This window comes from Bos taurus, chromosome 6 (genome assembly GCF_002263795.3).
Source record: "Bos taurus isolate L1 Dominette 01449 registration number 42190680 breed Hereford chromosome 6, ARS-UCD2.0, whole genome shotgun sequence".
Lineage (NCBI taxonomy): Eukaryota > Metazoa > Chordata > Mammalia > Artiodactyla > Bovidae > Bos > Bos taurus.
The window spans coordinates 36,622,273-36,649,990 of NC_037333.1; the positions used below are offsets into that span (position 1 = coordinate 36,622,273).

The 27,718-nt window shown below is 40.1% G+C and overlaps 1 protein-coding gene across 1 annotated transcript in view; it reads right to left on the reverse strand.

Moving 5' to 3' along the window:
* Nucleotides 1-27,718, reverse strand: part of PKD2 (polycystin 2, transient receptor potential cation channel) — a 58,678-nt gene that overhangs the window by 8,772 nt on the left and 22,188 nt on the right. Inside the window, 8 exon segments of the mRNA NM_001046312.1 lie at nucleotides 1,269-1,367; nucleotides 4,508-4,628; nucleotides 5,771-5,952; nucleotides 8,457-8,624; nucleotides 10,980-11,208; nucleotides 14,157-14,381; nucleotides 18,499-18,749; nucleotides 20,413-20,546. Coding sequence (NP_001039777.1) covers nucleotides 1,269-1,367; nucleotides 4,508-4,628; nucleotides 5,771-5,952; nucleotides 8,457-8,624; nucleotides 10,980-11,208; nucleotides 14,157-14,381; nucleotides 18,499-18,749; nucleotides 20,413-20,546 — 1,409 coding nt within the window.

A 27,718-nucleotide genomic window follows, 5' to 3' on the forward strand; every position in this document is an offset into this window, starting at 1 on the left:
TGGGTTTATCACTGGGAGATAAGGAGGCAATATGACTGTAAACTTTGTGCATAAACTGAATAGCAGATGCTCAGGGACCAACCTTTGACTCTGAAAGAAGTGACATTATGAGTCACTGATGATGAGGCACATTTGTTATTTATGTAATGACTTAGCTGGTAGTGAAGTTTGTCCTTCCTGCTATTATTCACAGTTAACATGCTATGATAACTGAAATATACTCTGATAACTGAAACTGAAATTTGTACTGTATGCGACTTCTCAGTCAGTATACTGCAATAACTGAAATTTGAACTGTGCTGAAAGGCTGGTGTTATTTAACTGAAATCACTGAAATTGTGCACATCATACCCAAAGAGCAAAGTAAAGACTGCTTGTAATTACCCTGGGGATTTGCTGGAATATAATCAACTGTTATGTAAAATTCAGGATAACACAAATGTTAGGTCTTATCCAGGGGTCTTTGTTTTACAAAGCGGAAGTTCTCTGTTTCAACATGATTCACAGACAACATTGTCCTGTGGTTTGAACCAAACAGAAAAATATTATGGTCAAGGAACCACTGTATCCAGCAGGATGATGACTGGCAACAAGCTGTGTACTTCAGATGTAGTTATTTGTTGTTGCTAAGTTTTATACTTCAAATCAAGTAAAGAAGTCACATGGAGAAGAACAAAGTTGCCCAGCTTTCCTGTCCTGCCCTTCCATTTAACAATTAAACACTTCCTGAGAAGGTACATAGGTGAAAGTTCTCAGGACCTTAGGCTGTGGACTTGATCCAAGGACTTCTTCCTTTGACTATATTTTAAAACTTCCCTGGAAGGTCAAGGGTAAAGTGTGAACAACAAAATATTTGCCTCTAAAACTTTTCTTTTTTAAAAAATCAAAATTAAGATAGAAGGGGAAATGTCTTTATATAATCTTCTCTTCCCGTTTATTCTGAACTCTGGATCTAAAAGTGAGAGCTGACTAGAGAAGGTGTCAAAATAAATAAAGAGGATGAACCCAGCAGCTAAGCTGTTAAGAGGCAAGAGATTATTGAGAATTCAATTCTAGGGCATTAAAGGATTCCCAGAATTTAAATCCAAGATAGCAGTGTATCTATCCCTATTTCCAACATAGAGAACATGCAACTTATTCCTGGAACAAACCACCTACTCTTTATTTTAAATGGTGTCAGTGGATCATGTTGATCTGGCAATCTGGCTGAAACAACGTTTATTTCATGTAGAAAATAAAATGATTCTGAGAATTAGGGCTTGTCATACCTTTCTGATAAGATCCGAGAGTTCCATCTCAGCTTTCTGCTGGGCCAAATCAGATTTAACTTCAGAGTAAGTATCATTGATGATGGCCAAAAACATATTCTGTTTGTAAATCAAAGAAATTTAGAGATTAAAGAAGAAACCTAAATATATTTTGTAAACATCAATCTAAAATTTGACACATTTGACCTTTTTTTAAAAACAATCTGTTTCAAGAAGTCATCAATTAATAGTTTTGCTACCAAATTCTTTGGGAAAATTAGTTTTTCCTTTGTTATGGCAAATAAAAATGCAATATATATTCTTACTTACAAATGCAATATTTTTCAAAAAGAGACAAGAATGAAATACAATAAAATATTAATGTATTTACCTAGGAATGGTGGGGTATTTTATTACTTTTGCTTATCTATGTTCTGTACATTTTTCACTTGACATAAATTATTAGAGGTGTAGAACTCTAAATAGGTTCTCAAATTTCAGTAGTCAAGCCAGACAAGTGGAGTCTATGCTTATTTCAAATACTGTTATAATAGTTGAGGTTTGCAGAACATATTTTAAGCAGTTAAAAAGACCTCCACAAATAGAAAGATGGTAGGCCTAGCAGAAAAGATAAGTCAAGAAAAGCTCAGTGGAAAAGACACAGACTTTGAAGGCAAGCAAACTTGGGTTTCTACCTTGGCACTGCCAAGACTATATTCATTCTTCCATTCTTCATTCTAAAATTTATTTGTTTTTGCATTTATAAAATGGGAGAAATAGTAGTATCTCCACTACAGATCTGTGGTAAGGATTAATAAGCTCATCTATGTAAAGGACTTAGGACAGAATTAACAGATGGCAGGTGCTCCATTATTTACAGCTATTATTATCATTCAGTAGTGGTTAGTCCATTTTCCTGACTTTTCTCTCCCCCACTATCATGACTTGCATTTCCAATGCCTGTTTCCAGTGGATTTTCTCAAAGTATCACACCTAACTGATAAGGTCCTTCTTTAATGTGTTCTTCCTTTGGTTTTCCTTTTTAGCATGTAACTATGGTTTGTGACTATACAGTGGTGTATTATGTCTGTTTTCCATACAAGTCCACAGAATCGTCGGAAGAGAGGGGTTGGTATCTATTTTCCTTACTACTTGCATTCCCAGTACCCAGTATATTGCCTGAAATGTGGTGGCTCCATAAATATTTATTGATGACTGATGAAGAAACAAATCAGAGCTCCATTATTTTAATGAGCTACTAAATCTCTATGAATTAAGGAGGAATATCATTTAGGATTCTGTATCAGAAATGAGAACAGAATATAAAATACACAGAAGTTTGTGGCTTAATGCTCAATAATAAGGGCAGACAGCTGCAGTCAGTGGACTGTAACCCACCTTCATTCTTCCCACACAGGCATCTAATGTTTTATGTCTCTTTTCCAAATGATCAATAACTAATGCCTGCAAATGTCAGTTGAAATGGATTATAGTGTGCGTCTTCTGAAGAGATTTTAAAAAATGGAAAGTGGCTAGAATGGTTCTTGAAGGTGTGGGGAGAGGAAGTTCATGGCCTTTCCATTCTGTGTCACTTGATTGAGGGGCGGACTTTGAATAGGAGGTCTTTCCTTGTTGATGGAGGGGCTTTTGCTCCAGCTCACACCACTGTGGTTTCTTAAGTGAGGGCAATAGATTAACACTTGGCAGTCATCTCAGAATGGTGATCAGCCCTGCCCTTGGCTTGCCATTTACAGGGAATAAAAAAAAAAGACTGGTATTGACAGTAGCCTCCCCTCTCTCTGGAGGGTACAGGGAGAACAATTCCTTTTTGTGAAGTAGTACAAATAAATATCTCAGTATAAAGACAAAAACTAAGAGCTTTTCATGTTCCAGGCATTGATCTGATAAAATGACTGAACAATTTAGGAGGCACTGCCTGTTAGAAGCCAACATTCAAATATGTCCGCATTTGAGCATTTCCAATTGCCATGATCATGTCTCTCTCTGGCAGACTGATGTACAGAGAAAACTTAGTGGCCTGAAGTCAACTAAAGGGTCTGCCGCAGAACTCTTAATTCCTGACTTCTGTTCTCTTAGCAGAGACTCTGGGATTCAGATGCTTCAAAATTCAAAATATTACTAATGTAAGAGAGTGACAAAGGCTTACTCTTCTATTTTTTTCTTTGATATATGACAGGAAACAGAAACTTTTAAGGGGCTTAAGTTTAAAACTAATCATGATATGTACAGACAGCAAGATGTAAGTGCTATTCCTGATTCCTTCAGTCCAATTAAAGTACATCTAATTTTCAATCAGTAAACACCATATACTTGACCACTAAATACCTGGACCAACTCTGGAGCTCCTCAACTGAATTAATGAACTTTATACAAAGGATCTTTACAAAAATCAATTAAAAATGGAAATATTGTTTTTTCTTAAGATATAGTTAATATAAGGAAAATCTTAAGTGATAGTGTTTAAAATGAAAAATACCCACAGCCCAGGTTAAGCTAACTTAATACTTAGTAGAGTGGACAAATAAATGTTTAAATGCTAAGATGAAGAACAAAATGCTGTTCAAAAACACTTAATTAAAGGCCAAAATGCTAAAAACCTGAATTTGTACCAAACCAAGAGAATAAGAGGAATATTTTTGAAAATAAAATTTAAAACAACTTCCATTCATTGTGAGATTTAGTTTTAAATTAAAATTTGAAATATTCTTTGCATGCAGTCTCTAGGTATATGAAACATGAATAAGTTAAAACAACCTATCTTGACCTCCACAAGCAACAATTCACTCAAAGGTCACTCCTGGTACCCTGCATCTGGCTTGCTCTGTCATTTTCTATTTTTAAAAAAGAAAAGAAGAAGGAGAGAAATGAAAAGTCATGCAAGCAAGTGATCATGAAAGTGCTGACATTTGTGTTTAAAAAAAAAAAGTGTGTAAGCATATTCTACTTCTTAGGCAAAGCACTATTTTAGATAACTATAAATCTGCACTTGATTTACTTTTTTTTAAATTGAGTACATATATATAGATGAAAGATCATGGAAAAGATATTTGGTAAAGACTTAAAACTGTGAATGAATGAGAAATAAAACAAAACATGTTTTCTAATATTTACTTTTTTCTACTTCCCAGGTCTTTAAAAAACTGATAGAGAATAAAGTGTGGAAGAAAAGAAGAGATGATGATTTATAATGGTGATTTATGAAGTTTAAATCACCTCACTATAAACAAAAGTGTACATACCAAAAGAATGAAGAACATAAAGAACACAAATGTAGTGAAATAAATTGGTCCCAAAACTCGATTAGCTTCCTCAATCTCTGCGAAGTTGATATCACCCAAAATGATACGGAATTGAGTGAAGCTATAAAAACAAAACAAAACACAACACCACAATACAAAAACAAAGAGTGTCCAGCATTCTTTTGACATAACATTGCTCAAAAGATAATTTCATACTTTTGAACCTTTTTTAAAAATCAATGTGGAAAGCTGCCAAATAACAGAAAATTGTCAACCCCTTGGGAAAACTCTTGCTACTTATATGAGCAATTAAAAGCCTTCTAGAATAAAAATAATATGCTTTCATGCAAAATATGTTATTTTCATTTGGTTAAAAAGAAAACATAATAATTATTATTAGATGACTTAAAAAGCAATTGACTATAAGAATGTAATATATAATCTAGGTAAAAGATGATAACTCTAAATCTTCACAATGGTCACCCTGCATATGAACTTAAAATCTCTTAAGAAAAAAAGATTTTTGAAGGATAGCCAAAATTGTACGTGTTTGAAGATCCAATATTCTCAATGCACTTTAAGTGGGGTCAGGAACAGCTGTGTGTTGCCAGATGCTGGGTCTTAATCAGTAAAATTGTTTCCATTCCCAACTTTCATGAAACAGTACCATTTTTTAGGCATTCTTGTACACAAAACCCTATTAACTTCTATTATCATGACCATCATCTTTCCTAACTAACTTCTTTGTACAGGCCATGGAAGTCTGATACTGGCTACTTTACCTATTTCTAATATTATGTTTATGAATTTTGGGACAAAACCTGATAATTCCTGTATTGGTTTGGGCTTCTCCTTGAATATTAGAAATAGCTTTTTTTTTTCTTAGAATATAAGCTGAAGTTTAAATGTATGGCAACAATATTTGATAGGTATAAAAATAGAGGCAAATTGTGTCTTAAATGCCACCATCTGCATTTAGTGTTGAGAAGACCTCATTCTTTGGGACAGAGCTGGTTTATGATAACTGTTATTCTATATCTTACTATGGTATTTTTAGGCTCTATTTTAAACATTAGCATTTCAGAAATTATTGTCATAATTGCATTGGTGGGTTAATGTTTTTGAAAAGAGAATTAATTCTCATTTTAAACCACTACTTTTAAACATTTGGTAGTTACACAGCCACCATGAAGGTTTCTTTAACCTTGAGAAGGCAGTGTTTTCTCTGATTAAATTTGTCTTCTTAATTTCATATATACTTACATACACTCTTGGAAAGTACTGAAGTCATCAACTTGAGTGCCAAAGACAAGGTATGCCAACTGAGCATATGCTAAGAAAATAATGAAGAACATAATCGCAAAGCCAAAGAGGTCTTTGGCACACCGAGACATGGTTGTAGAGAGCTGACTCATGGTCCTGTTAAAGTTGATAAATTTGAAGAGCTGCAAAAGAGAGGGGAAATATACACAGATGAATGGGTAATATACCACATTACCCATTACCACAAAATATACCACAGATGAATGTGGTATATACATGCAACGGATCATTATTCGGCCCTAAAAAGGAATGAAATTTTGATGCATGCTACAACATGAATGAACTTTGAAAACACTGTGCTAAGTGAAATAAGCCACACACAAAAAGACAAATATTACATGATTCTACTTATATGAGGTACCTAGAGTAGGGAAATTCATAGAGACAGAAAGGAGAATAGAGGTTCCCAGGAGCTGCAGAAAACGAGAAACAATTAGTGTTGAGTGGATAGAGGGAAATGGGGAGTTAGTGTTGAACAGATAAAAAGGTTGCAGCATGGATGATGAGAAAGTTCTGGAAATGCAGGGTGGTGATGGTTCACAACACCGTGAAGATACTTAATACCACTGAATTATACACTTAAAAGTAGTTAAAATGGTAGACTTTTTATGTATATTTTACAACAAAAAAAGAGAGAGACAAAAAAGATGTGTTTTGTTTTTTTTTTCAAATCCAGCAACTTATATTATCCCATTTGTTGAGGGACTACCATATACCAGGCATTGTTCTTGGAGTGGGAATATACCAGTGAACAGAGCAAAGCCCCTGCCCTCATGTCACTTATATTTCACATGTTGGTTAAAACACAGAGAAAACAAGTTTAATTATAATTAAAATGATCATTGATATTTTTCCCCTAGAAAGACTAAAATAAAAGGGAAAAAACGCACAAATGAAAACTAGCTAGGTAAGGCACAGGGAGTGACACTCAATATTTTGCAATGACCTATGAAGGAAAAGTGGAAGTTCTCAGTCGTGTCTAACTCTTTGTAACCTCATGGACTGCAGCCTGCAAGGCTCCTCTGTCCATGGAATTCTCCAGGCCAGAGTACTGGAGTGGGTAGTGTTCCCTTCTCTAGGAATAGTGGAAAAGAATCTGAATATATATATAACTGAATCACTTTGCTACACATTTGAAACTAACACACTGTAAATTAACTATAGTCCAACAAAAACAAAAAGAGTTAACCTAAAAAAAAACACTAGTTAAAAAAACTCCAGAAAATACTTATTGAATATTAGTAACTGTTATTTAATGGGCATCAGCTGTGTGCCAGGCACTGGTCAGGGTACAGAGTAAGCATCTGCACCAGGCTCTGACTGCACAGCCACGTTGTGCATTTTTGTAGACGAGGCATTGAGGACGCGGCCCAAAGTGGGCAGCTCCAGCCCAGAGGGCACGAATCCCACACAGTTCTAGCTGGGAGCCCTGGTGGAAGGACATGGAGACATCCATCAGAAGGAGAGTTCTGATCCCTGCCTTAAAGAACTTAATGGTTCCCATGGTCTTGGGAGCGAAATATTCACAGGTGAAGCACTAAATTAAACACTCAGCCTGAGGCACATACTGAAAGAAAATATCTAGCATTTTACTTAAAGACCTCTTACAAACTGTTTCTGGCCATAACAAGACATTTTTGATGGTTGTTGTAACATTACTTAATACAGCTGCCAGCAGTATTTCTATGAGATTGTGATTATTATTACAGTTTGTGATAATGGCTTGGTATGTTAGTGATAGTTTCTCTTGAACAAATCTGTAAATGAAAAAATGGCATGAGAGACTCAGGACAAGGTCTAAACCCCCTGATAAATCTCAGGCTTTCCAGCTATGAATACGATTCCAAAAAATAATTAACTGTTGGAAAGTCCCCTCTATAAAGGTGCTCTTCAATACAACTTTAAATTTTAAATTAAAATCTAGTCACTTGTGACTAATAGCAGTTACTATCTGGATGGCACAATCACAAAACTTAACTGGTGACAGTCTGGCAGCTGTCTAAGAACTAAAATTTCCTGCATCTCCAGAATTGAGGCTTATTGTATATGACATGACTCACACTTTCACATACAAGGAAATGCATGTGATGCTTTAGGAGAAGAAGGAAATGAGTCCTGAAGGCACTACTTGGAGGAGGTGTCTGTCCAACCTCAATTCTAGGTAAAGCTTCCCTAAGACCTCCACCTGGAAAGGAGGCATTGTTTCCAGAGAACATTTCCAATGCAGTCTCTCTCCCCTCCATTTCCCCATCCTTCCCCCTTCTTAGTTCCTTTTCCTTCACCTGGTCACCCCATATCAGGTAAAATTCGAACCTGTCTCTGTCTCTGTATAGCCAGGTGCCCTAGGCCAGCAGACACACTGAAAAGGGCTCTTAATACATTTATTAAACAAAACCTACAAATACAGTTCTTGCAAGAGTGCAAGAAACCAGGAGCCTCATTCAACAGTGAAGATAAACGATCATGAAAGTCCTGCTCGTTTGTTTCAGTCATAATACATGGAGCAGCTTTGGCTACTTCAATTTGGCCACAGAAGCAAATTCAGGTCCTTCAACACTTTCTGTGACTCACACTAACAAAAAGAAGAAAAAATATTAAAAATCTGAACGTGAAATTTATAAATTACCTTAATCCAGACAAAAAACACTATGACAGCAGCTATGTTGTTGAACTGTGTTTGCCAGTATGCCAGATTCTCGAAGTTGGGGAAAGTATTTTGATCTTCTAGAAACTGTAGCAGAGCTTCCACATTTGATGTTCTGTATATGTTAATTCCTATAGCGACCACTGATAGCTGGAAAACAAAAGATTAAATGAAGATTTTATTACAGTGTTCTAGAAATCTATAGCTCACCTTAAAATCACTAGTTTATTTTCCTTCACCAGTGTATTAGTTCTAGGGCTCACCACTCTATTCACCCAATGGCATTCATAAAAGTCACTCACACACCCAGAGAGAAAGCGGTAAGCACTGCCATAAAAAGTGAAACAATACACTACTTGCGCTTCCTTAGTTAGAAACAGAATTTCAGTGAGAACACGTGTATGTGCACACACCCGAGATGTCACTTTATTACAAAACAAATCACACAGGAACGCCTTCTGTTTTTTTCTGCCACCTTCCTTTAAATCACTTACTCTTCTGCTTTCTCAGGCTTCATCTCACTCTCTGTTTTCATTTGTGGGGCTATTTCCTCACTCTCTAGCCATCTATCCTTTCCTTTATTCAACAAATACATGGATATCTGCACCTACAGCACTGTGGTAGGGATCAAGAGGAACAAATGGAAGTAAGAAGTACAAACTTTGTCTTCAAGAAAATTATACCCTGGTTCAAGAGCAAATAAACACACAAAGACAAATAGTACAAAAACCTTCGAAGAAGCTGACATCACACAACACAGGTGAAGGGTAAATCGAGACATATTAAAAGGAGTGCTCGTGAGAAGAAAGAAGGAGCTTGGTCTTAGATGGTGGGAATGATGGGCACAGAGGGCTTGAGAAGGCTTGCAGTGGGAGAATGTAGCCCAGAGGGCCCCCTTGCCTGTTTCTGCCCTTTAACTCACGACCATACAACTCTTCATATCCGCTTTGGTTCTGGGCTATAAACCAGGTTTGAGGGGAATACTGGGCCCTACTTGCATTCATCACCTCTGGATGGACGTGTATGTGTGGAAAGTGCTAAGGGCCAACCATAAATGTTTGGCCCTCACGTAGATCCTGAATCCATGGCAGTTGGGCTGCGGCAAGTGCTGTGACCTTTGCTGTTCATTCTCTCTCTCTTCTCATGGTCACAGACCACTTCATCAGCCCTTACTGGGATGGCTGTCTTGGTGATTATCAGAGTCAAGACCTGACTGGCTGCCAACCACAGATGAAAAAGACCACCTCACCACCTTCCTTTTCTTCTCTGTAAAGGAGTCCCAGTCTTAACCTAGTATTTTTTGCACCTAGTATTTTTTGCACTGGTGGTAGGAATATTTCCTTTGAGCTTTTTGGAATACACTGATAAGTGTATTCTGCATAGACTGACTGACTGAATCTAAAAATAAGTTTTACCAACTCTAACTAGGTACCCTTTGTTTTAGCTCTGCCCAGGGCAAATGTTTATAAAAACACAGAAGTAAAGTGAAGTGAAAGTCTCTTAGTCATGTCCGACTCTTTGCGACCCCACGGACTATACAGTCCATGGAATTCTCCAGGCCAGAATACTGGAGTGGGTAGCCGTTCCCTTCTCCAGGGGATCTTCCCAACCCAGGGATTGAACCCAGGTCTCCTGCAACGCAGGCGGATTCTTTATTAGCTGAATTACCAGGGAAGGCCATCAACATCATATCATAGAAAGACACTGAATTTCCTTGAGACTCTTCCTTCAAAATAGAGAATGAGAGAGAAAAGAGAAGAAAGAGAATTTATGAGAGTTTGGGTCATTATGTGACTCTGAGTTTTGAGATTCTCATCTCTATCTACAGAAGAATTTTCTTTTTTTGATATAAGCTTCACAGAAAGCATGCCCTATTTCTACAGGGTCAGAAAAGGTTTCAAAGGAGAAGTAGGGTTCCAGTAACTGTTTCCTGTACTTATAAAAGCACACTGTCTGAATTGTTGTCTTGTCAGTACTGAGTTAAAAAAAATAACAACAATAGCATAGGGAAGCCAGTTTCCAAGAAAATATTTGCAAAATTCTGTGGCTGCTGAGCCAAAAACCTAGCCTCAAATTCCATGATGTCAACGCAAGTGACAAGAAAGTGTTAGAATTCTGTTTGTATTTATTTTTATCCAAATATTTAAAATTCTATGATGTGTAGGATTTTGCAAATGTACCTATTACACCACTACCAAAACAGAATAAGCAAAACATTATAATCTCTCCCACATCTCATATGGCATGCCAAAGCCAAATATGAATCAATAAGCTATTCTTATTATTAGTGTGGCCAAACGACAGCCTATTGTAAATGCCTCTTCACTTCATAGGCAGAAGGGTTACTCATGCAAAATGAGACGATTAGGAACATTGAAGCTGTTATCACAGAGGAGAATTTTAGATTCTCCTTCAGGAAGATAAAGACCCACAAAAGTCAGGACAGCAGAGACTCTAACACGCTTCTATAACAGAGAGGAGATTTGGTGTTGTTCTCCAACCTACCACAATGATCACAACATCCAGACAATTCCAGAAACTCCTGAAATAGTGTAGCTTGTGAATGCGAATTTCCAATATCTCTTCCACCACATAGTAAAGGATAAATAAACAAAAGATAATCTCACAGGCTGCCAGGAAGAAATCAAAAGTTGTAACATAGCGGATCAGCTTTACAGGCTGAAATTGCCAAGATGGGATCACACCTCCTGTTGCTGGGAATTCGATCAGTAACCTGCATTGTAATAAGAACAATTAAAACAATAACATCAAAAACAACACATGGATGCAGTCAGGGAAGAATGTATGATGCAGTCATCTACTCTGTTCCTACACTAGAAGGTAATAAAACTGCAACCACAAGTCACCCCAATTGTGTGTGTGTGCTCAATCGTGTCTCTTTGCAACCCCATGGACTGTAGCCCGCCAGGCTCCTTTGTCCATGGGATTTTCCAGGCAAGAATACTGGTGTGGGTTGCCATTTCCTACTCCAAGGGATCTTCCCAACCCAGGGATCAAACCTGCAACTCTTACATCTCCTGCATAGGCAGGTGGGATCTTTATCACTAGCATCACCTGGGAAGCCCTAGCCATCCTAGTTTGGGATGACCACCACAAGTCACTCCAAACAAGTGACAAAATGTTCTTATCACAGCCAGTAACCCCCTCCTTGTAGAATTCCAAGTCACAAGAAGAACAAATCTTGTCTTCCCAAATCCTCCCAAAGAGATTATTTCTCCTCAGTCTCCCATTTACTTTTCTGGTAGTCATACTACTCAGAATGCTGTGTAATTGTTTTTTAAATGCAGAAATTAATCAAACAAGCCTTTCTCAGACTTCTATTAAATGTAAGTCATTCAAATGGGCCATGAAGAACATAAGAAGTTTGTGTCATCATTCAAAACGCCTATGGCCCAGCTGAGAAGTAGGATGTCTGTTTTGTATACAGATAAAGAAAGGGACCAAGTATCTCATTCATGCATTTGGTGAATCAGCATTGAATATTTGCTTAGGAAAACCTTTCTGCTACTGGAACTTCCCAGAACCTTATAGTGAATTGGTGCTTAGTAAATGTCTGATTGTCCGAAAGAGTAACATATGTTTTTACATTCACACTGAAGGCACTGGTCTTTAGTGCTTTATCATAATTGAAATGAAGATGCTTCTTGCCAAATTCACCTTTGCAGGTGTCACAGTGAGAAGGTTAAATGATTCACTTAATGGTATAATTTCCCTTTACGCTAGAAATAGACTCTCTAGATCCTTAACTTGAGGTATCCGCACACCCATGTTCCTTTGTTCCTTTCAGCATGTTCTATAATAACCAAGATATCAAAAAAAAAAAAAGACCTTTTAAAAGACCTAAAGTCAGCTATTAGGCATAACTCTCTCTCCCACTACAGAATGGACAGGACAGGACCTCTAGAACCTGAGTATCTAAGGCTTAAGCATGAGCAACACTCAAGTACACGCAGGGACTACAGCAAATTAGAATTGGTCAAAGCAGTGTGAAACATTTTCCTTCCTTCATAGTATCAGTATCCTATTTCCTTCCTATTTGATGTGCTAGAGAGTAGGAGTGAGAACCACAAACCAGAGAGCAATACTGAAATGAAGAGCCTTGTGACAGCCTCAGTGTAAACTCGCAAGGGCAGGAAGTGGCCTCTGTGTGCTGAGTCATCTCTCTGCCCGTTCTGGTTCTGCATGGTCAACCCCTCCAGATACTGAGGCAACAATGAGGCAGAAAAATGAAGCAACTGCCTTGACAAGATTCACTCTTGAAGTGTGGGAAGGAAGTGAGACATATTCATTTATACCTTCTATATATATGTTACTTCCTTAAATGTCAATCAGAGTTGCTTGCTTGTGTTTATCCTCTTTCTGTTCTCACTAGAATCATTAGATGTTCAATAATAACTGCAGCAAATTTTAGTTCATTTCTAGTAATATCTATTATTTGATTTAATGTAAATCACAATGTGATTTAATGTGATAAAAGTTGTTAGATACAAAGACTGGGAAAATCCACTTGGCTATATAATGTAGAGTTTGAGTTAGTCTCAAAAATAAAGCTACTACAACAATTTATCCTTATTATTTGGTGGGTAAACATATGTGCAGGGCTTCCCAGATGGTGCAGTGGTAAAGAATCTGCCTCGCAAGGCAGGAGACTCAAGAGATGTGGGTCAATCCCTGGGTTGGGAAGATCCCCTGAAGTAGGAAATGGCAACCTGCTCCAGTATTCTTGCCTGGAAAATTCCAAGGACAGAGGAGCCTGGTGGGGTCACAAGAGTCGGACACGACTGAGCGATCGAGCACACAACACGGACAGCACAAACATATGTGCAAGTAATTCACGCTGGCAGTGTTTGGATGTTGCACCATGTTCACAAGGAGGATTAAAGTGGGTGGATGCTGAATCTCCAGAGTTCTGCTTTTTTATAGCACACTGCCCTCTAACGTGCTATTTGTTTCTTTGGTTTATTGTTTATCATTTATTATCTCCTCCTGATTGAATGTGAGCTCTACAAGGACAGGGAAATTTATTCTGTTCACTGATGCATGCCAAAAGATTTGAACAGTGCCTGGCGTATACTAAGTGTCTAATAAAGGTTTGTTGAATGAATGGATGAATGAGAGGCCCAAACAAGCCAGTGAGATCTTCTGTTAGTTTCCTCACTATTAGCAGAGTGGTCATGATGGCGACGTTACAGAATCGGTAGAAGGAACTTTATGTGTCTTTGGTAAATCTTCTTAAGTGTGAGCAGATACCTAGGTATCCTGCTCAACCCAGGCACAGCCCCTGACTACTGTGCTTGTGTTCTGGTAGCAGGGCATCGTATGAGACTGAGAAACTCAGGAAAGTGAGACAAGCTTTGATGCCAGGGCTCCTTGGTAACAGAGCATTTTCATAATGGGAAAGGATAAATGCTAGCAAAACACAGTGCTTTATCTGAGAAAGTTCCAGCTTTGGGATAAACTTGGATCAGACTTAAGGTTCTTCCTAACTTGCAATATTCAGGGAACCTAACTCCTTTCCCCTAAATGTCCCCATCCCAATAAGCTTTTGGTTTTCATCCTCATGCAGAAAACTGCAGGCAATGGTTTTCTGGCTTAAAATCCAGACTAGGATGTTTTTACAAATACACAGAACCGGAAGGAATGAGTGCTCTTCATACACACCTGATCACGCAGAACAGGTTAATGTTGGCGTTGTACACTGTAAAGTCAATAAAAATTGCCCTGGTTCCTCGGTCCAGCCAGACATTTTTCTTGAGGTTAGCAACCTGAGCGGCTGTTTCCTCTCTCGTTCTTGACAAATCCAGGTAATAACCAGCTCCACTATAAGTTGCAATCATTCCCCAGTGGCTACTCCCATTCAAGTCTTTTTCACTTGTGTAGATCCAACTAATTAAAAAACAAAACAAACAGGTAAAATCAATGGAACACTTGGAGCAATTACAGAGACAACTGGTTCCTGATAAGATAGAATAGGTACTGATAAAAAATAAATGCAAGTCTCATCAAGCTGGGTAATGTGCTTTCCACAGTGCTTTGCATTTTCTTACATAATTCTCAAACAGCTATTATCCCCCTTCTAGGAATAAGGGCCCTGAGGCTTAGTGAGGTCAGCTCTGTCTCAAATCTTTTTACAGTAAAGTCAGAAACCTACCCCAGAAGTGTCTGTATTCAGAGGTCTATTCTATTAGTCCTCAGCTGATATGGTTGCCTTCCCAGGGTAACTTTGGGACTAGATGACTTGAGGCCTCCCAAAACTTCCAGCCAAAACAGGTACAAATTCATCAAGTGCCACTGGCAGCAACTGAACTAAGGGAGACTCCACAGAGCATTGGGAATTTAATCCACAGACATTTATAGAGGCTCTTGGGAAGCAGATGATCCTTTGGCATTAATGAGGATAGAACGATGAACCAAGATCCTTTCTCTCCGAAATTTATAAGCTGTAATTAAACCATGAAGATACAAGGTAGCAGATAATAAGAACCAAAGAAGAAGCACAGAGAGATTGCTTGGACCAATCTGAGGGAAGCTAGTCTTTGAAGCTTCAGTGATGAAGAGAAATGTGAATCAGAGAAGGATTTGGGAAGAAAACATGTTGAACATAGGCTGTGGAAGGTAAGCAGGATTCAGACTTACACAGGGAGATGGGGATGGTATTTTTAAGCCCGAGCCTTGCAGAACCAAGGAAGTACAAGGTATCTGCCAGTAGTTTGGTTTGGCTCCCATATGATGAAGAAGAGAAGGCTGAAAGATAGACTGTGGTCAGGCAGTGAGGGGCAGGCCTCACAGGGTCACCGAAGTGAAGGTTTCTGGGAGGCATAGAACAGGGTTACTCTGGTGGCTGTGGACAAGCCTGACGTGGTGAGGAACAGAGAATTCACAGGCAGAAAAGAGTCAACATAGCGGGTCTTAGACCACCGTTTCTTAAAAAGCCCTGCTTGCAAGGTTGGTCCTCAGTTGCTATATGGAATTTAGGTGGTAAATAGCTCCCTACACTGATAAAACACTTTCTCTGGCCAGAAACAGTGGCTTGAGGTACCTAGGCTTCTATACAAACAAGGTGGCTTATGCTGCATGTCTGCTTTGCTTCTGGGAGTCTGGGATTTGAGGATATGCCAGGCAGAGCCTGCGTATGTGACCAGCACCCAGTAAAACAGGGCAGGCACCAAGTGTCTGATGAGCATCTTGAACAGACAGCGTTTCCTATGAGTTGTCAGTGTGTTACTGGAGGAAGGAAGCATGTCCCCGCAACTCCGCTGGGAGAGGACCTTTGCAAACTGCACCTGGTTTCCTCCAGACTCTGCCCCACGTGCCTGTCCCTTTCTCTGCTTTTGCATATACCCTTTCATTGCAATAAACCGTAGCTGTGAGTATATGCTGAATCTAGGGAGCTCTTCGAGCAACTTGTTGAACCTGGGGGTGGTCCCGCGGACCCCAACACAGCTGAGTCACCTGTCCCTACAAGAATCAAGACGCGATGAGGCCTGAACTAGAGCAGTGAGATGGGAAGGAAAAGGGAGAACTGACACGGCCATGGCAGTGACTGTCAACAGAACCTGGCACTGATTTGGAAGTTGGGGCAAGTGAGAGGAGACCTCTGAAAAATGCCTTGAGTCTCTTTTTGGGCAATTCAAAGATGGTGGTGCCGTGTACAGGAGGGAGTTCAGATCCAACAAGAAAGTGATGAGTTCAGTTTGGGGCATTTTGAATGACGGGAGCTACAGGTAGCATGCAGACTCATCCTCTATCACTCGAATGTTAGCAGTGACAGAACACTGCTTCTTCACTCCAGCCAGAACCAAGGGCATTTCTAGAAAAGGGAGAATTCACTGGGAACATGCCTGGCACATGTTAACACTCAGTATATTTGTTGAAGAAACAGTGAATCATCAAACAGAGAAGAGAATGGGAGCCATCTGAATACCAAAGGAGAGAGTATAAAGAAAGAAAAGATAGAGATCTGAATATAGAACCTGGAAATAAGAGAGAGGAAGGGAGTTGTAGAATTAAGAGGAGCTCTATTTCACTATCACTCACCAAAGTCAAAAGAACAAGCAACCAACAAGACCGTATCCTGCAGAGGGGTTGATGAGGATTAGGCTGGCAATGGATCAGTGGATCGGCAAATAGAACAAGCCCAGTAGTAGCTTCCGAGAGAGATGGCAAAAGCAAAGGCTTAAGCGTTAAGGTGTGAATCAATGGTAACGAAAAGGAAGAAGCAGTGAAGACTCTTCTTTCAAGAAGTATGGTGATGAAGGGAAGGCGAAATGGGAATAACTCAGATTCTGGCAGGATCAGGGATGGTTTAGAAATACACACAGGAAGGACCCCTTCATAGACAACCCTGCATGGAAAATCACTAATTCATTGTGTATCCAACATGTATTTACTGAACATTTTGGATGTTCTTGGTACTGTTCAAAGCTTTGGAAATATACTGGTTGAACAAAACAGAGTTCCTGCCATCAAGAAGCTTGAATTCTGACAGGAAGCTTAGGGCAACAGCAACCACCAGAGTAACATAATTAATATGGAAGAAGCAATGTGGTATCACAGAAGAAACGCTTTGGAGTCAAGCTGGTTAAATCCTAGCATGGTTCCATTTACTAGCGGAAATGCTTTGGATAAGTGAGCCTCCATCTTTTCGTCTATAAAGTGGAACTGACACCTATTTCAAAGTTGTTCTGTGAAAAGTAGAGGAGATAATGCATGAATTCACTTTTTAAATAACACCTGGCACGGAGTAGAGGCTGCATACATCTCTCTTATCAAGACATGAAATAAAATATGAGATAAGAAAAAATAAATAAATAAAAATATGAGATAAGGAGCCACAGTTTAAACACATGCTTATACTTTGCAAGAACTAGAAAACGGAGCATTAGAGAACAAAATCATTTTTCACAACCTGGAAAAATTGTGTTTTGAGGATTCAGTCCCTTTACTCTAAATCTGATGTGTAGTAAGTTTGTTTCCTACAGGCCGGGGCATTAAAGAGGGTGTGCACTGGATGAATGACAAGGAACCTGGTTACAGAAAAGGTGTTTGCCCTCAAGTGTGTCAACTAATATGGATTCTGGGATCTTAGTTCCCAACAAAGGGATCTAGAGAAACCCAAAAAGAGTTTAATAAAGCTTAGAAGAAAATTCTACCCATAGTGACTTACCCAGGGCCCATGACCCAAGAGATCCACCTTGGGACAGCCTGAGAGCTCTTCTCACTTTTTATAATAATCCTAGAAATAATGACTGCCCTCCCTTGATACACAAGATGTTTTAAGTATGGTTATCAAAGAACACTAAAAAATCCCTGCAAATAAACACAATGTAGATATGTACTCAAAATCATAAACACACATTTGAGGACAGGTTTTAAACCAGACAGAAAAACTGCCTCAAAAACTCATCATACACTTAAAATAATTGTACTTGGAACACAAATTTATTTCTAACAGCTAATAAAAAAGAATTTCTGTATCAAAAGAAATTTTTTTTTTTTGCCTTTGCCAAAATAAGATTTTATTTTAAAGTCATCTGAAAAACACTGAATAAGGAGAGAGACCTCAGACTCAATGGAGGAAGATTCCAAGTTCACATCTTCCCTGCCCCCAGCAGGGGTCTTTTGTTGTATCAGAGAGGTGCTTTCTTTGGTAATTCCTATTTTTAGCTTCCTGGGGAAGAGATCTTTTCCCTTCCTAGAAACAACCTAGTGAACCATGGCACTGGATCTATAAACACAGGATCCAGGCATCTTAAAAGAAACCTCTGAAGGCCCAGGTAGCTTTGTGCCTGTGGGGATGGGGTCAATAATTAAGCCTTTTAAAAAATATATATGTGGAAGCTGAAGCATGTTAAAAGTAGAGAAAACTTGAGAAGCCTAAGTTTGGCTGCAGCCTTAAATATAAGCATTAAAGGCAAATTCTCCTTGGTGAAGGGGTCAGAAAATGACAGAATGAATGTCCATGAGAAGCCAGGGCCCAGGTCCACAAGCCACAGACACTTACGCCGTTCCATTTCTAGGACCGAACGGAGCCCGGTCTTCACTGCTGACGGAGTACACATCATAGCACTCTTTAATCTCATCTCTCAAGTCCAGGGGGATGGAACAGGATCCATTTCTGACTCTGAGTTGCCGTATACGTGGTACCCCTAACAGGAGGTTCTCATAGTAGATGAAGCTTCGGTTGTCGGCTTCTGTTCTGTTGCTGGGCTGCGTCTTCCAGTAGAGCCCATCCAACAAGGCGCCTTCTGTGAACTGAAAGCAAAGGCAACATTTTTGAAAAGCTCCAAGCTCAGAGGCGGCCTTGTTTCTTCCTGGAATGCTTGTGTGACCCACAGTTTGACACCTCTGTGAACAAGGCAGAGTGACAAGGGTGGGCTTTGCTGTCAGAGGAACTGGACCTTGCTCCGCTCATGCTCCACCATTTAATACATAGCTGCGAGGACTTGAGCGTCTGTAATATCTATCTTTTTTTTAATTTTATTTTTTGGCCACATCACATGGCATGTGGGATCTTAGTTCCTCAACCAGGGATCGGACTTGCACACCCTGCAGTGGAGTCCCAACCACTGGACTACCAGGGAAGTCCCTGTAATATCTGTCTTTTGTGTGGTTGCTATACCTGGCACAAAGTGGGCACTTCATAAATAGTAACTTGGATTTTTTTTACCCTAGTTCTAAAGGCTGGGGGTGGGGGGGTGGTGGTGTCATTTGCATAAATCTATAACCATGATCAATTTCACTTTCCCTTATTAAAATAGCATCCCACATAGTAATCATGGTTCATTATCATTGCAGAGATAAAAGACTATTGCTTTGATTACCAGTCTGCTATCTGGTGGATCTTTACACTGTCTGGAGTTTTCCGTCATATTGTGAACCCTCTAGCCCCCAACCCCTCTTCCTCCTCTCTGTTTTTAGAGTTTGCACTCATCATCACAGAACTGTGTATATGTGAGACATCTTAGTTTGCCTCTAGGGATGACAAACTCACTTTTGTCACACTGAGTTATTTCCCAGTGTCTTATCTTTATCAGAGGGTCAACTGAGATGAAATGCTTTGCTTTATTGAAATGGGGAAGATTTATATATGTGGTTTTTGATTCCAAGAATTTTTAGGCATTATTTAGTGTACTCTGGTTCTTGTGATCCACTTCCTCTATCTTTAAATCAACAGCTGTGACGCCAGAGTATAAGAAGAATGTTAGAAAGTATTTCCCCAGGAGGAAACAAGCATTTTCTCTCCAAATTCCCTTCCCATATTCTTAGATTCTGGATATAACTTCGATATCAGTTTAATATTTTTCCTATGATATTGCTTATAGCTTATCCTCTAATGTTAATGTTGGAATTTGTGACAATTTGGGGAGGGGCTGGGTTGAATTTTACATTAGAGATCTTTGAAAGAATATGCCTGCCTTGTACTAAGCACATGAATCCCTATTCTGGGGTACAAGCCACCATCAACAAAAGAGACAAAAACAGAAGTAAAACAGACAAAACAATCAAATTCTGCCCTCATGGGCCTTATATCCTAGGAGATACTCAACAGATATTTAGTGCATCATGAATGACTGAATGAATGACAACCTAGGATGAGGAAGTCTCTGTCACACCAGAGAGAAGTCCATTCTTCTTACTTCTTAGCCACATGTAAGCACTCTGCATGTCAGTTTCTTCATTTACAATCTGGGACATGATTTTTGTACTTACCTTATTCAGTTACAATGGGGGTTAAATAAGGTAAGGTATGAGATAAGGTACATGCAAGGTTCTCAACAGGAGTGCTAACAACTCACCATAACTTACAGCATCTCACCCAGTGTTAAGTGCACAGCAAGATCTGTAGACACTACTGAATTGAATTTATGAAGCCAAATGAACAATTTTCAATGATAAAGAGGTCATTTGCAAATACCTTCCAGAAGTCTTCCATTGAAGAAAGAGTTTTAAAGTTAGTTTTCTCCATTTTGGACACTGGGGTGTCCAGGAAGAGTTGTGACATGATCCGGGTGTAGTAGTACACACTAGAGCTCATCATCCCATAGGTCACTGGAAGACAGAACAAGCCAAATGAAGTGTGCAAAGGACCCGGCACACTCGCTCACACCATCTCAGTAGACACACAGACAGCCATCCTGCCTTCCTTCCCTTTTCATTCTTCCAGGGTTCCTCCCCAGTTCTCTGGCTTATAAAAGAAATAAATTAACATTGGCTTATGTGAAACAGAATTGGCTTACTACTGAATATCAGATTAAGATCAGGCGTCTCTGATCCTGATGCTTGGGACTTCCAATGTGCCCTTCAACTTCACTTCCCACCACCTCCCGCAATACTATCCACACCAGTGAGTCTGATGCCCCCAGCAGAGGCCACCTGGGGCTTCTCATCCACCTGCTGTGGGCTGCTGCTCACTCTCTCCACAATAGGATGGGCAGGCCAATCTCACTTTATTCTCAGATCAATTCTCATTCTCTGCACCTCACAGCTGACCCTTACAGACCGCACCACTGGGCTCCCCAGCATTCAGTCAATAGGAGGCAGGACAGGAGATCTGGGGGCCCAGGAGTTGGGTTTCCCCCTCTGCCCTCTCCCTCACTAGCTGGATGCCGTTTGGCAGGACCCTCTAACTGTGGCCACAGCTGCTGGGGGCATCTCTTTTCCAGTCAGACTGGCCTCATGCCATGCCATTCCCTCTCCTGTCCCTTCAGGCCTGGAGGTGGGAATCCTTCCCAGCACCTCATGTCCCCTTGCTGACTCTTGTAACCTTGCCACACCTCTGTAAACAGCCCCTCTGTTAAACTTTAATTACCACTTGCAACTCCCAGCTCTTTCCTTCTGGGATGCTGACTAACACAGACACATCTGCCTCCCACCCACCCACCAGATCTTGTATGCCAAGTCGCTTCAGTCGTGTCCAACTCCGTGCGACCCCATGGACTGCAGCCTACCAGGCTTCTCTGTCCATGGGATTCTCCAGGCAAGAACACTGGAGTGGGTTGCTATTTCCTTCTCCAAGATCTTGTATGGCACACTCTAAACTCAAGCCACAGCTCTGCCGTGGAGACTTGTCAATCTTACCAGCCCATTCTGAATGGTCTTGGAGAAAGGAGAGGAGATCATAGTCTGAGTAGGTCACAGGAGATTAGGATTTGAATCTGACCTATACAAATCAGGTCTGTGACCTGTACAAGTTGCTTGTAACCTGTACAAGAGGCTTAAACTTTCTAAGCCTCAGTTTCCTCTTCTATAAGATGGAGATAATGAGTTATCTCATGGGAGTTTTTGGTACTTAAAAAAAAAAATTACTAAAATTTATCCAGTATAATGGTTGACACTTAAGAGTCTAGTAATGGTGACTCTTCCTCCCTAACCAAACCGCTATAACAAATCTATTAAAAATCTCAACACTTTAATGAGTGGTGTCTTGTGCTGAACTCTAATGACTACAGGTATAATACCTAAGCATGCCTATATACTTCAAGAAGGAAATACTTCTTATGTTTCTTTTGATCACAGAGGTTTTATGTATCTTTTGACCACAGTTCTCAACACTCAGGAAGTGGTGAATACTTAGTTGATTCTGTAATAATCTTCAGGACAGCATAAAATGCATTTTAAAACCTCATAGTAAGTGATTTGGGGTTTAAATGGTATTTAGTAAAATCTTTCCCTCACCTAGTCCCCTTTCCCACCCAAGTATACTAGAGAATTAAAAGAGGAGTGGACAATAGTGACCCGAACACGAACGAGTCTGCAAGTCCAACTCGAGCAGTCAGTGGAGCAATGAATACAGACAACCACATTGCTCGTGTGCTATATCAAGAAGGGTAGGGACATCTTCCAGTCCCTCCCCTTAGTCTCCCTCCATGTCATCCTATGACCCACTAATTAGGACAAGAATACTCCTCTTTCAGTGTTACATGGCTTGCCACCTCTTAAAACCACATTGGACCAGTTACAGGTTTGGACTTTTAATCCACTCACATTGATGGGACAAGATGTTGTACATGAAGAGGAGCAACATGTGATCTCTGTCCTCAAGAAGAGGAGCTCATGGTGTCCCCAAGGGGCGTGCCGCCTACCAGTCCCCACACAGGGGTGAACAAAGTACAACGTACTCTACAAAGGCCTTCAGATCCAAAGCAGATACCACACTCGAGGAGGTGTGGAGACTCCCCAAAGTCAACTAAACAATTATTAAACTGACTTTTTTTCAGTTAACTTGAAATCACAATTTGCTTTGGATTGGTTGGTTAATGTGGATCATGCTTAAATTTTTTACCTGTGGGTTTTTGGTTGTTGAAAAAGAATTATAACAAACTATTTAAATGCTTTTATTTATAAATATCATATATATATATGATGTATATATATATACACACGTATATGGATATGTATATATTTAGCCATTGATTTTTTAATGTATCTCCTTTACAGCCCTCTATTTTTAATAGACTGCTTTTGAAATTCTCAGGACCTGTATGGACTCTAACAGCTTCACTAAAGGGAAGTGATACAGCCTCTTGGCTACACAGCGCCACCTGCTGGACATCCAGAGGCACAAGGCCACCTAGCATTGAAGGGGATGATGATTCTAACATATTCAATCGGCAAATAGGAACTCAGCCCCTCCCTTGTGCCAGGCAGTGGGCTGGTCCAAGGGATATCTTCAAGTGACAACTCCACACACTCCAGGGGTCAGCTTCACAAGTCTACCTCAATTCAGTTCAGTTCAGTAGCTCAGTCGTGTCCGACTCTTTGCGACCCCATGAATCGCAGCACGCCAGGCCTTCCTGTCCATCACCAACTCCCAGAGTTTACTCAAACTCACATCCATGGAGTCGGTGATGCCATCCAGCCATCTCATCCGTTGTCGTCCCCTTCTCCTCCTGCCCCCAATCCCTCCCAGCAACAGGGTCTTTTCCAACGAGTCAACTCTTCCCATGAGGTGGCCAAAGTATTGGGAGTTTCAGCTTTAGCATCAGTCCTTCCAATGAACACCCAGGACTGATCTCCTTTAGGATGGACTGGTTGGATCTCCTCGCAGTCCAAGGGACTCTCAAGAGTCTTCTCGAACACCACAGTTCAAAAGCATCAATTTTTCGGCGCTCAGCTTTCTTTATAGTCCAACTCTCACATCCATACATGACCACTAGTCTACCTACGCTGTGGCTAAAGGACATTTAGGATTTGGAGTTAGAATGATTTGGGTTTGACTTTCAGATTTGCTTCACCCTTAAGTCAGCCTCTATGTTCTTAATTGTGGGTTTCAGTATCTTGGGATCTTGGACAAGTATTAAACTTTACTGAGCTTGAGTTTTATTATCTAGAAATTAGGAATAGTAACACCTAGGGCTTTTTGTGTAGTCTACCTGGAATAATGCATGTTAACACACATTTTGCATACTGTTAAATATAACAGAAATGTAAGACTGTTACATCATTTCTCCTTTCAGTCTCTGATAGGGAAAGCCCACTTGGAAGGTAACATATGCTCTTTAAGTGAACTGAATTGTAAAGAAAAAAAGTTATAGCATGAAACAACCATAAATGAAGCTCAGAAAAGAAAGAAAAATATTTTAAAATATAAGGTAAAGAAGACATATATACCCCATGTGCATGCATCTTTTCTGCCATTTAGTCCTTAACTCTCAATTTTCTAAGAAATAAGCCAGAATAAAAAATACTGTCACAGTATCACCAAATAATCAGCATTTAAACTAACTGAAGCTCTCTTAAAACATGGCTGCATTTCAAAATAGGTTATAAATACCATTTTATTCTTAATATGGTTGAAACAATATTGGCTCAAATACTAAAAACTATTTAAAGGGGATTGCACTGTATAAACTCCAAACCAGTGGAATAAAAAGCAAAGAGAAAATTTCCAGTGTAACAACAGCAACAAGAAAAGAAAATGAAAAGTAACAGGAAAGCATAAAAAGAGAGAAAAAAACAAGATGGGAGAAATATTGGACAAAAGCATGAAATGTGAAGAGGTTAAATTTACTAGATGACAAAGTCTTAAATATGAATTAAAAATTTTAAATATATTTTAGAATTTTTATCAGACCCATTCAAAATGAATTAAAAAGTTAAGGAGTGAGAAAATATATATTAAATATACAAAAGGTGTGAAATGGTACAATAATCTGATACGGAGATTATAAGGTGAGTATTGAGTTAAAGTGAAAGATTATTTTATGTTGATAATTGATACTTTCGACAATAATTTAACTATAGTGAACTTTTATGCACTGAATAACAATATCAATATACATAAGATACAATATCAAGATACATAGAAGGGAATTACCAAAACCACAATAGTAGTTGGAAACTTAAATTTATCTCTCTCAAACTTTGACAGAGAAAAAAAGATAAAAGTGATCAAGGGATAGTAGGGGTTTTAATAGAATAGATAACCTAATGTATGGGCTTCCCTGGAGCTCAGACAGTAAAGAATCCGCCTGCAATGTTGGAGACCTGGGTTTGATCCCTGGGTTGGGCAGATCCCCTGGAAAAGGGAATGACTACCCACTCCAGTATTCTTGCCTGAAGAATTCCTAACGTATATATATATATATATCACACTTAATACTGCGTCAAAGGAGATCACTCACGTTCTTTTTTGAATCTCCATGGAACATTTAAGAATATTCTAGGCCACAAAGAAAACACCTGCAAATCCTTGAAATTAAAGATCAACCAGGCAGGTGTCCTTATAAGGAGATGGACATGTGAACAAAGAAGGACCCAGGGAGAAGGCCTGTGAAGACGGAGAATTAGCATAATACAGATATACACCAAGAATACCAGAGTCTGCAGGCAAACCATCATAAGTGAGGAAAGGGCAAGGAAAACTCCCTGAAGGTTTCACAGGGAGCCTGGTTCTGCAGGCACCTTGATTTCAGGCTTCTATCCTCCAGAGTATTTTTGTTGTTTAAAGCCAAAAAACCCAAAGCAAACAAAAACCTCTAAACAACCCCCATCAAAGAGACCTCCCCAAACCAACCAAACAATAGTTTTTAACCATAATTGTGGAAATATGTTCTTAAAGGATGAACAAAGATAGAGATAAAAGCCAACCATGTAGAAATTAAAATGTTTTCTCTTAATAATTCTTGGGCCAGCCTAAGAGGAAATAAAAAATGGTCACACAAATATAAATATACCAGATGTAATGTATATGTGCCTTACTCTCAGTATTCCAGATCATCTACCACAGAGGGAGTAACGCCATCATGATTAACAGGAAATGTGACTTCTCTGCTGGCTCTGGTTGTACCGTATCCTCACAGGGATGTGGCGGAAATTAAATAGCAACAGATATTTGAAGGGTCTCTACAAACTAAAAAGTGCTTACATATGCAGAGTACTATACAGAAATTAAAGAAAGTTTAGGCTTGCACAGTTTGTCATATTAAGAAAAGCTCTGTATTACTGAAGGAAAGGGGCTTTTGCAGGTGGCACCAGTGGTAAAGAATCTGCCTGATGTAAGAAATGTGGGTTTGATCTCCGCATTGGGAAGATCCCCTAGAGTAGGACATGGTAACTTGCTCCAGTATTCTTGCCTGAAGAATCCCATGGACAAAGGAGCCTAGTGGGCTACAGTCCATTGGGGTTGCAAAGTGTCAGACACGACTGAAGCGACTTAGCAGGCAGTGAAGGAAAAGAAGTACTAATGAACATGAGAGAAAATGAAAATGGGCAAAGTCATCCACATTGAGTGGGAACATTGATGGGCCATTTCTGAGATGCACCTTCCCGCTGCCTTGCTGCTTCCTGGCACTGAGGGAGAGGTGTGTGAACTAGTCTGAGAATCCACCCTGAGGGGCACACGCTTCGGGGAGGGTTGATAAAGGCTTCTTCAGAGATCTGGCTCTCAAGCTGATCCTGAAGGATAAAGAGGAACTAAATGGACCAACAGGAAGGGGACAGCACAGTCCAAACCCTTTTGAGACTTGTAAAGTAGTTTGATGTGGTTAAAGTACCAGAGAAGCCCCCCCACCCTCCGCCCCCACATCCAAGGTCAGGAGCAGGCGCTGCACTTTGCTGGTTCAGCCATGAGGAGATACCCCATGTCCAAGGTCAGAAAAACCCCAGTAAGACCACAGGCACTGGAGTGGCTGTGAGGAGATACCCCATATCCAAGGGCAAAGGAAAAGCCCCAACAAGACGGTAGGAGGGGCGAATTCACGTTTAGAATCAAACCCTGTTCCCGCCAGAGCCGCTCAAAGGGCTCAAACAAACATTGTGTGCACCAGGACCCACGGGCCCCACAGAGACTGAGACAGAACTAGGTTTGAGTGTCTCCTGTGGAGGTACAGGTCGGCAGTGGTCTGCCACAGGGACAGGGGCTCTGGGTGTCGGTATGGCATAAATCCTCTTGGAGGAGGCCGCCATCAACCCCAGTATAGAGCTGCCAGAACTTACACAGGACTGGGAAATAGACTCTTGGAAGGCACAACAGAATCTTGTGCACCAAGGACCCAGGAGAAAGGAACAGTGACCCCACAGGAGACTTGCCTGTGGCTGTCCTGGAGTCTCCGGCAAAGGCGTGGGTCAGTGGTGGCCTGCTGCAGGGTTGGGGGCACAGATTGTAACAGTACATACCTGGGATCTTTTGAGGGAGTTCATCATTATCTTCATTACCTCCACCATTGTTTCAGTTCAGTTGCCCAGTTGTGTCCGACTCTCTGCGACCCCATGAATCGCAGCATGCCAGGCCTTCCTGTCCATCACCAACTCCCGGAATTTTCTGGAACTCTCTTATTTTTCGATAATCCAGCGGATGTTGGCAATTTGATCTCTGGTTCTTCTGCCTTTTCTAAGACCAACTTGAACATCTGGAAGTTCACGGTTCACGTATTGCTGAAGCCTGGCTTGGAGAATTTTGAGCGTTACTTTACTAGTGTGTGAGATGAGTGCAATTGTGCAGTAGTTTGAGCACTCTTTGGCATTGCCTTTCTTTGGGATTGGAGTGAAAACTGACCTTTTCCAGTCCTGTGGCCACTGCTGAGTTTTCCAAATTTGCTGGCACTTTCACAGCATCATCTTTCAGGATTTGGAATAGCTCAACTGGAATTCCATCACCTCCACTAGCTTTGTTCATAGTGATGCTTTCTAAGGCCCACTTGACTTCACATTCCAGGATGTCTGGCTCTAGGTGAGTGATCACACCATCATAATTATCTGGGTCGTAAAGATCTTTTTTGTAC